This window comes from Cryptomeria japonica, chromosome 3 (assembly GCF_030272615.1).
Source record: "Cryptomeria japonica chromosome 3, Sugi_1.0, whole genome shotgun sequence".
Taxonomy (NCBI): domain Eukaryota; kingdom Viridiplantae; phylum Streptophyta; class Pinopsida; order Cupressales; family Cupressaceae; genus Cryptomeria; species Cryptomeria japonica.
This window is the reverse complement of record NC_081407.1, coordinates 285146237-285156974: the sequence shown is the minus strand read 5'-3', so window position 1 is coordinate 285156974 and position 10738 is coordinate 285146237. Positions and strand designations below refer to the sequence as shown.

Below are 10738 nucleotides of genomic sequence, written 5' to 3'. Positions count from 1 at the left end.
TTTATATTTTTTTAATCCTTAACGTAACGAATATTCATTCTGCTTTGGTTGTTGCCATGACTTCTTGTACTATTACCCAACTCATGTAAAAATTCAAAGCAAATTTCCACATTTTTGGGCAAATGAAAAACACATTTTTTTTTCTCATCGCCACTTTTTGGGCCCTCATGATCCTGCACACACCCTTGCATGCAATGATTTTAGGTTTCTGGTTGGCTTTATAGAATTTGTTGGAGAGGACTTGCATTCACTAACTTTTTAGATTATCTTATCACCATGTATTCCAATTAGGAGCCACTACAAAAAGAACAAGTAGATATAAAAAACTGCATTGATGGTTACAAAGCAACATATCTTTTGAGGACATAACTTAGCTTGAAAGCTCGAATTTTTTATTTTTTTTAAATTAAATATCTTGAGGAGTTGGATGTGTGAACATCAAAGATCAATAAAGAGATTATTAGAAACCTTTAAAAAAAAATCCAAAGTCCTTAAAAATGAGCTATGAAGCTTTGCAATGGTGTACTTGAGACAAAGATTATAGAGATCTAGCAAGGGTAATGGGTGAAACCTTCGAGGAGACTCAATCTTTGGGCTATAAATAAACCTAGAGAATCAACCAATCAAAATAATCAAAGAGACTAGAACTGTGGTAACCAAAGATGAGGGATCTAGTAAGGATTGGCCAAAGCCTTTTAGAAGACCTAATCTAAGATTGCAATTACACAAATTTGATACCAATTGATAAAAGCATGCAAGAATAAATCACTCGAGAAGTTTTCTAAAAAAAAACGAAAAAATTACCAAATCCTTTTTATATCAAGTTTTATAAAGGAATACAAAGATACTTCTACAACAAGGAATATTTTTAAAAAAAGTATCTAGAAAAATACGAAATATCTAAACTTTATAATTCAATGTTCTACTAGATTAATTAATAAAAAAATATTTCTAATCTAGAGACTAAGCCTTATCATATGCATTGCATCATCATAGGATATCTACACTATTTCAAGTATTGTCTTCAATCCTTCGCATGGCTATACATTCCATCTTCTCTAGGGATTGACCTAAGGGAACATGTACCTAGTAGATCCCACTAAAGACATTTTAAAATATTGCTAGTGTACAAAGTATAATGTATAATTGTGAATTCAATGAACTAAAGAGTAGAAACATAAAAATTGCAAGTTTGGTTTAATGGCTATTAGAGCGAAAACGTGTCCATGCAATCATCTCAAATCCAAAAACTCAACCTAGACAAAGACATATTTTATGCAAGTCTATGACAAAACATAAATAGAGAGGATCAACTTCTAGTCTTAAGGACAACAGATTCTAGAGACACATCGATTTCACCTTTCTTCATCAACTCTAAAACTAAATACACCTAATTATTACATTTAGTTTCTCAACTTTAAAATTTAGTTGTTCAACTACCACTCCCACAACTCCAATCAATCCAAAATAATTTATAATTCTTTATACATCTTATTAGAATATATATCTTTTATATACATACATAACATAAAATACAATGAATATAAAGCATTATTCATCAATATTATTATAAAATAATTTTAAAACCAATATCTTACAAAATTTTATATCATTAAATTGAAATAAATACATATAAAATTAAACCTCAATACTAACTATGAACTACCTTTGAACATACAATTACCTCCCAATCTTCACTAAACATATTTAACCTTATAACCATACCAACAACAACAAACTGCTATCTTATTTTTCATTAAATATTTTCAACAACCTTACAACTACGCCAACAGCAATGCTTAAAAACAGAAAATTCATCAACAAGATAATAACTAATCCAACAACAATACTTAAAAACAGAAAATTCATTAAAACACTCACAAACAAACCAAAAATACTAATTCTTATCAGAAAATCTGTTAGCCATACAACCAAACCAAAAATAATAATTTGAACACAATTTTCTTATTTTTGTAGGTGGTTCGGATTGAGCTTATAAATAGATCGACATGCATTTGCAGTGAGATATGAATACCTAATTTACTCCAATGGCAATTCAGAAGTAGCAGAGATAACGGGCTTAGCCAGCATATTACTGCCACCCTATCATTCAAAATTCTACAACAACCAACTCATCATTGACTTCATCTCTAATCTCTGCATGCATGTATGACTTAAAGTGGGTAAACCAGATCTGTTCAAATATTTAATTCAATACTAAAATCTATCTAGAACACCCTCTATGTAGTTGTAATGTTTAAAGATGGTGCATTTGCCATAAAAATCCAGCGGACCCGATGTTCAATTAATGTCCAGTGCAGAACATTCAATGCTTGACTTTATGTATTACTGAGGTTATTTGTGATTTTGTAAGGAGTAGTTAAAAAAATTCGGAGTTTTGGGTTGTTACAGTCAGATTTTGAAACATAAGCTGTGCATTTATGATGGTGAATAAGATGGGCATTTAAGTAGAGTGCAGATGTTTGGTTTACAAGCTTGGATTTTAACGGTCTTTTGTTTGGTAACACAAATTATGCATTAATGGTGGATAAACGGTGTTGGGCATTGGAGAATATTGCAGTGATTTGTTGAAGTTTGGGTTTTAACAGCCAGTGGTTTATAGCAGAAGTCATGAATTTATGGTGCAACACAGAGATGGGTATTCAAGAATAGTCCGCATATTTGGTTTTGAAGTTCGGGTTTTTAGCAGTCAAGAGAATGACAATGATGTCATCCACATAAAGTCACAGATAGTTGTATGAAAAGCCATGCATTTATACTGAGATCTAGATTGAAAAATACTGGGAATATGTGTTGAAGTTTGGTTAATGTCAACTGTTAAATGCTGTGTAGAAAAACTCGTGCAAATGTTATGAGAAATGAGATGCACACTTGCTGAGATTGCAGAGATTTGCTGAATTTTGGATCCTAACAGTCATTGTTAGTGCAAAAATGCCACGCCCATTGAGGATTACTGCAGAGATATTGTTTTAGAAAGTGAGCTTCAGAACGTATCAAGTGCACCTGCATTGGTTTGAAGTTTGACTCACAGCAGTCAGTATTTCATTGAACAAATTGTACTTAATGAGTCCTACAATGAGGAAGATTAGATAGGTTAGTTTACTAGAATGAACTTCAGAATCCAAATGCAGCTGTATCTGATGCAGTAGGATCAGAGCAGTGGTCCTGGAATGTTTTGGAGAGACTAAACTGGTTGAAAAATACTGCAAGTTCGTGGGGTCCTCGTTTATGCTTCCTTGAAGTGTATGCAATCTTAAACTTAAAATTTTGTTTGAAGAATACTGCAAGTTCATGGAATCTGTGTTTTATGCTTGCCTGAAGAAATTTCTGTTGAAGATTACCGTAAGCTCCTGGAGTCCATGTTTTGGGCTTGCTTGAAGGATTCTCAGTAAAATTGTGGAAACCCAAGTTGTTTGCTGGTTTTTAAGTTGTAGAAATGGTTCCAGGTGAGAGAAGGAGGTGGAAGGATCTCCATGGGAATACTTCTGAGATTGGACGAGCTGACACAATTTATGAAGGTTATGAGGGGGATAATGCCATGATGTTAAAGTCAACACCTTTAAGTGAAGAGGATAGGAATGTGGTCATGGTTATGAATGCGGCTTATAAGGGAGAAGATAACATGCAGAAAAAGAGCAGTGGCCATATTGGATCATCCAGTTCATCTCCTGGGTCTGCACTTCAACACAATATCCGGGCATGGTAAGCAAGCTTTTGAGCTTGGAAATATAAAGGAAAAACTGTCTCACTTTTCTGCAGTCACAGATCTGGCTTTGTTTGAATTTGGTTAGTCAGTAAGATGTGTTTTGGATGAAAGATATCATTTTCTTTTTTCTAGTTTTTGTTGGAAATGTTGTATTTATCAATGGATAACTGGAGCACACTGTAGGTTTTCTTCAATCATTAGATCATGAATTCTCGTTATTAACCCATAAAAGATGTCTGTAGCTTTAAGCTTAGAATTCTTGGCATCAAAATCAAACTCTTGGCAAGATGCAAGAATTCATAAAGCAATACATAATTTTGGGCTCAATTTTTCTGGGCCGTTGAACTTCTTTTTTTCTTTCCGAATTCTGTTTTGAGCTCAGAAGGTTTAGGGAGGCTCAGGGTTCAAATGTTTATTAAGGTACACAAATTCAAAGTTCAGCTGTAGAAATTTTTTCTAGATGATATGCAGTAGTCTTCTTGATGCTCAAACTTCAGAAGCCCCGCGTTTCTTCTCCTTGGATTGCAATGGCCCGGTCTCGAGATCTCAGTGGTAATTCGTGAAACCGAAACTCTTCCGATCTGTTGTGAACAACATGGAAGACAACTACTGATTTATATCTGATGGTCTTGGCGGGGCCTTTACCAGAATAATCCAATTCTCCAGCACAAGATATGGAACGGTTTCAGATATCAGCACATCTTGGTGGCCTAATCACAGGAGAAATGGTCGCCCCCAGCACCAGAAAGAATAAATCCCAATAGTTCCATTTCTAGATATTTAGCAAGAAAGTTTTCCCTATCCAAAATCATTTTTAACCTTCTAACTAGCCATTTTCCCCCTCAAGATTATAGGTCAATTACCTGGCTCCCCAGTAGTTGCAATATCTTGCCTTTGGGGATTAAATAGTTGTCTGTATTCAACAAGATGCAGCCAAAAATGGGCATGTAACAGGTACGGAGAATGCATGTTACCCTCAAAATAAAACAAAAAATCAACAGATTTTAAGTAAAGTGACCTGTTTTGTATCTGCGCTTTGGTGTATCTGGAATCAGTGTTGAAATTGGCACAAGGAATGTCCACATAAAGTTAAGTGTAAGTGAGAATTGGGTTCTTTGAACTGCTACAAGTCATGGTGTTGCTGGAGAGAGAAAGATAAGAAATTCATATAAATATAAAAATTTTATGTTCTGTTTTTTACTGTAGCAAGTCTGCAATAGTGCTTATATTTCACATCCGAGGGTGAACATAAGTCAGATAGAATATACAGGAAATAATTTGGAGTAATATCTAGATCTCTTAAAGATTCTGTATGAGAGGATTGCCTCTATTTTACCTTGAAATATTACAATCCTCCTACCAATAAATGTACATGAAAATGAAAATTTTCAATGTAGCAAGCAGTTTTTTGATAATTTAATTGTTAATCAGGGAATGTTGAGGATTTATCGTCGATCCATTGTGTCAACATATTGCAGTTGTTAAAATGTGTTGCTGAATACTTGATATAGCAATCCTTTCTATCATACGGTAAACAAGTGCATCAACTGTTTTCTGCATATATTCTGAACTTTTGAAAATATATCTTATAATAAGTATTGAGTTTTTGGATTTGATTAACCATCAAATCCAAAAACTGCATATTTATTTGAATGAATTGTAGAAATCTAATAGCTCTGAATATTATCCTATTTCAGATTAATCAGATCTGTTATAGTCATTTTCATATGAAATATGTTGGTTGAAACTAAAATCGTGTCAACGATTTAATCTTAGGCGCAAATTAACACAGGTAACTAGAGTACTCGGTATTCATGACACTGGATACCTTTCTGTAACATAGGGCATTTATTTTAGAACAATTTTAACTTATTTCTCTATTTTTTGAAAATGTTTTATCTGTTGATCTTTTTATCCGGATGGAATAGCCAGGGTACCCGGCATCTTATGTTCAAGTTCTGTTTTTATGAGGAAATCCTACGAAAATTGAAACAAATTCCCATTCTTTTCTTCCTTTGTTAAAATTTGTGGTTGAACTGAATTTTTCTGTAAGATCTGAGATTTTGATGGTGTGGTGCAAGTCTTGCAAATACCAAATTTCTGTAAAACATTAATGGAGTGACAACTTCTTTGCTTTCCTATTATGCAAGCCATCTTGATTTTACTAAACATAAATTTTTCAGCAGTTGTATTACAATTTAAGAAGTAACCATTTTCTTCATATTGTTTAATGCAGGTGCGAAGCAACAGGTCTGCCTACCAGTGTCATTGTTCACGTCGAGGATTCCAGCTTCAAGCTCCATAAGGTGGAGAACTTATTATTCATCCTTGAATGTGATCATAATCTCTGGTATAATTAATTGAACTCTGATTTCCGATGTTGAACTCTGATTCAACAAATTTTCAATTTTTTTTTAACATTTCGTGTATGGTGTTTGACTTTCTCTGCAGTATCCTCTTGTTTCAAAGAGTGGATTTTTGAAACGAAATCTATCCAATGCATCAGAGATCACTCTGGATATACAACTTGAAGTATTTGAGCTTGTTGCAAACTTCTGTTACGGGTCAACGATACTTATGGACCCCTTCAATGTTGCTGCCTTGAGATGTGCAGCAGAGGTTTTGGAAATGACTGAAGAGTATGCCAGAGGAAACCTTTGTGAGAGAAGTGATGTGTATTTTACTCAGGTTGTCCTTCAAAGTTGGGAAGATACCTTGATTGTTCTCAAGAAATGTGAAAATTTGCTTCCATTAGCTGAGGAAATTCATATTGTGAGTAGATGCATAGACTCTTTAGCCTACATCGCCTGCATCGAAGTTCTTGATCCTCAACAGAGAAATGTAAAATTAACACAATCCCAATTCCTAAGCAATGTCAGTGCGAGTTCAAGACAAATGACAAACAATGATTGGTGGGTAAAGGATCTTCTAACCATGTCAATGGAACTATTTGAGAGGATCATTGTTTCAATGCAGGAGCAGGGAATGGAAGAGATGATGATCAGTCGAGTGATTGTACAATATGGTACCAAATGGATACTTGGGGATAAAAGACAACAGGGTTCAAATGGTATAGCTGAAAAACAAAAGAGAAATGGCAACTTGAATGGCTTATTAGATTGTGTCACCAGACTGCTTCCTATGGAAGGGCATTCTGAACCTCTTGATTTCCTGTTTTCTTTGCTTCGTGTGTGTTTAAGCTGCAACCTTAACATTGAATATAAAGATCATTTGGAAGCTAGAATTGCTACTCAACTGGAATATGCAACAGTTGATATGTTTTTCTTGCCAACAAACTCGGTCACTTGTACTGGTTTTAACAAAGAGTTAGAAAGTATGAAGCAAATAGTCTCCATTTTCATGTATCAGCAATCCATTACAATGGACCATTCACGAATACAGAGGACTAGTAGCAATTTATCAGGTTTTGAGACAGTTGCTACTGTGGCAAGTCTCTGGGATGAATATCTTGCACAGATTGCTTATGAGAAAAATTTAAATCCAAGTAAATTCTCTGAACTTATTGGGGTTTTGCCTCCTTCTGCAAGGTCTAGTCATGATTTACTCTACAAAGCAATCCACACATACCTTACGGTAAGATTTTCAATCCATCCTGTAGTCTCTTGAAGCATGAATGCTCATGCAATAAATGCATGCAATTTCCACAGTCCATGATAAATTGTCTTGACAGTTCTGGATTTGACTGTGTGATTGATTTTTTTTATCAATGTTCTGGATCATGCTCCATGATCCATCATCAGGATTAGTAAGCTTAAAAAGAGACCAATAGATTTCACTTACTCATCCCAATCATGGAACATCGAGCATGATCCAAAACATTGATGAGAAAACCAATCACACAGTCAAATCCAGAAACTATTAAGACAAGTATGCAATATCTTACTCAGTTTAGCTTTTGATTCCAAATAACAAAATATTTTTTTGATAAGGTCTCCATTCCCATTAAAGTTTAGCATTCCTCAATGCTTAATTGTTTGACTGCATTTTCTGTTTAGTCTAACAGCAAAAATTTCCAATCATGGGAAATTTTGGATCTGTTATAATTAGGGTCTGAACATTATTGCTAATCAGTATATTTCAACATTAAGGAGTCATTAGTTGATGCCTGTTTTCTGAACTCGTGCAGGCACATTCTCAACTCTCACATGAAGAACGCCTTTCTGTGTGCAAATATCTCAAGGTTCAGAAATTGTCACAAGAAGCATGTATTCATGCTGTTCAGAATGAGCTAATGCCCCTGCGACTAATAGTCCAAGCCATGTTCCTGCAGCAAGTGCAAACACGCAGCATTTGGCCCAATTCTGACATTGTGCAACTTGAGAGGAATGATAACATTGACCCATTGGCCTTTCTTCAGAGAAGTTCAATCCCATCAGGGAATCTTCTATCAGATGCTATTACATCTAGAACTGGCGAGGATGAGGAAGGATTGCCATTAGGAGTTTGTCTGAAAAGAGATGCAGCTTTTCGCCAAGCTGCAAATCTGAAGTCAGACTATGAAGCTACAAGCCTCAGGTTGAGGAATCTGGAGGAAGAGCTCGGTACAATGAAGAAAAACCTTGAAGACAACAAAAAGCAATCGGACAAAGACAGAAGCATTCAATCCAGTAGAAAGTCAGAGAGCTTTAGAGTGATTAGCATGAGTAAACCAGTTGATACTGGATGCAATGCATTCACTACAAGAAGTAAACCAAATTGGCTTTCGCAGAGGAAATCCAATGCAAACTTTGTTCAGAAGTTATGGAAAAATCTCAGGAGGTTTAGTTTTCGGAAGGGGAAGACTGATCAGAATATAGAAATACAAGAAATAGATTCAGATTCAGATTCACCACCCGATTTAAGAGAAGCTAAAGATACAATCGCAGAGGTCAATCAAAACAAAGGAAACCCTCCAGACAAAGCAGTCCTTCAACTCCATCATTTACATCGTCGAAATTTCTCTTATTCTTAAAATACTTATAAAATTCAATCAAGCTGGGCTGGTGTCTGACTATGCTCACAAGATCTTTACAAAGGAAAAACAAGTTTGTAACTTGTCCAGTTCAAGGAATGAAATGATTCAAAATATGGCATTGTTTTTGTATCTTGAGAGGAGTAAATATACTTGGTTTTTATATAGTGACAGTCCAATTTGCAGAGATTTGTATATAATAACCAAAATAAGGTTTTTATTGAAGTAAATGTTGGCATTTAAAGCAAAAACTGGTTATCTGAATAATGTGTTTGATTTTCTTAAAATTGTTTTGAAAAGTCTATTGTTTGGAAATCAATAATTTGTTTGATTTTCTTGCAATAGCATCTCTTTCTAGATTTGAATTTAATGGGACTTAAGGTTGGGGACAAATTAATTAATATTAAGAATAATGTTATAATTAATATTAAGAATAATGTTATAAGTAATGTGATGTTTTATCAGATCTGATTGTATAGTTTTTAAATAAACCATATCTTTCATAAGTGTATATAGATCTACATAGGTGATGTCTGCAAAGATAAAGTATCCAGATTTGTCAGGAGTTCAGTCATCAAATTTAATTATAAATTTATAATAAGCTTGATATTGAAAAAAATTATGGTTAACCATGCTTGAGTTCAAGAATTATTTGGATGAGTGACGTTGTAGAATTTTCGATGCATGGACTTGATCTTGGGGGAAATTCTAAGGTCAATTATATTTGAGTAGAAGTAGTATTGTGATGGGTGGCCCCTTGAATAAATGATAAATCTAATCCTTCACCCTTATGAACATCACCTAGAAGCAATGAGTATTAAATAGACCATTCTCACTTATGAAAAATGTATTTTTATAAATCATTACTGATGAAGGCTGATCAATAAATTTAATTAAAAATAATATAATTAAAAAATTTAATTAAATATCTCATAATAATTTGTACTAAATAGCTGTCCAAACATATGAAAGATTGACTAACTCATGGTGGTAAGAAGTCAAACTATTCCAACAAGTTTGGAGCACAAACACCATTCCTCTCCAAAGCCATGCAAGAATCGTGCCTAATGGAACTCCCAAGATTAGAGGTCAAGCACAAATCGAAAGGGAGCAAAGAGCAAGAGGGAAGGGGCTTCTCAACCATCGACCACCCTCCCAAACCAAGGCAGCCCAAAACCAACTCCTTGTGAACTTTCATCTAATTAATTGATTTGGGTGTAGATCGAGCCTTCCACTTAATGTGATTTAATTTTTTTGGATATAGATATGAGGAGGCAAATGTGTATTGGCATAAAGCACATGGCATATTAGAGATTATATATGTTGTCATAGAATAAGCCTTCCAAGTAACGTAGAATTGATTACTATGTGGATGTGAGGATTGTTTAGTGTTGAAGGGCCAAATGTAGAGGTGAAATTTTTTTAGTCATAGAAGTACTATATGCAAATATGAAATAGTTTTAGTGATAGAAGCAATGCCAAGAAAAAAAAAATTTAAGAAGTTTATAGAAAGAAATTTTTATTGGAATTTTCAACTACGGGAAAGAAAGGGATATCAAGCAAGCAAGCATACACGTCTTAACTAATTAACCATTATGTGAGTATTGTGGCATTGGCATTAGTGTATAGACAATAAACCCAACCAAGCAAACATACTCATCTTAGTTGATCAATCATTATGTTTAGTAGGCCCTATCAATCATTATGTTAGTCAATATGGTTGCTTTCATTGCGGCATTGACATTACCTCATTGATAGGAAGGCCTAACAAGCAAACATATTCATCCCAACCAATTAACAATTTTGTAAGTAGGAACTATTAATCATAATCTTCGTAGGAGGGTTGCTTCCACTATATCATTTACATCACTCTAAGGATCTTGGTGTATTGGACTAAATATGTTGTCATGGAATAAGTAATTTATTTTATTCAAGCAAACAAATACACTCATTCTAAACCAATCAACCATAATTTTAATAATGGTTATTTCTATTGAGACATCAACCCCATTAATACACAATTAAACTATGTGTATTGT

General features: G+C 34.3%; 1 protein-coding gene across 2 annotated transcripts; it reads left to right on the top strand.

Moving 5' to 3' along the window:
• The first annotated feature begins 2065 nt into the window (after positions 1-2065).
• LOC131029633 (BTB/POZ domain-containing protein At5g48130) lies at positions 2066-8950 on the top strand. 2 transcript variants are annotated; one of them, XM_057960203.2, is made up of 5 exons: positions 2066-3264; positions 3468-3723; positions 5964-6033; positions 6179-7321; positions 7875-8950. In XM_057960203.2, the coding sequence occupies exons 2-5, from the start codon at positions 3560-3562 to the stop codon at positions 8697-8699; spliced, it is 2202 nt and encodes a 733-aa protein (XP_057816186.1). In that variant the 5' UTR covers positions 2066-3264; positions 3468-3559; the 3' UTR covers positions 8700-8950. The 2 variants fall into 2 exon arrangements, with proteins under 2 accessions (XP_057816186.1, XP_057816185.1); XM_057960202.2 differs by having other exon boundaries at positions 2066-3723.
• Positions 8951-10738: the final 1788 nt, after the last annotated feature.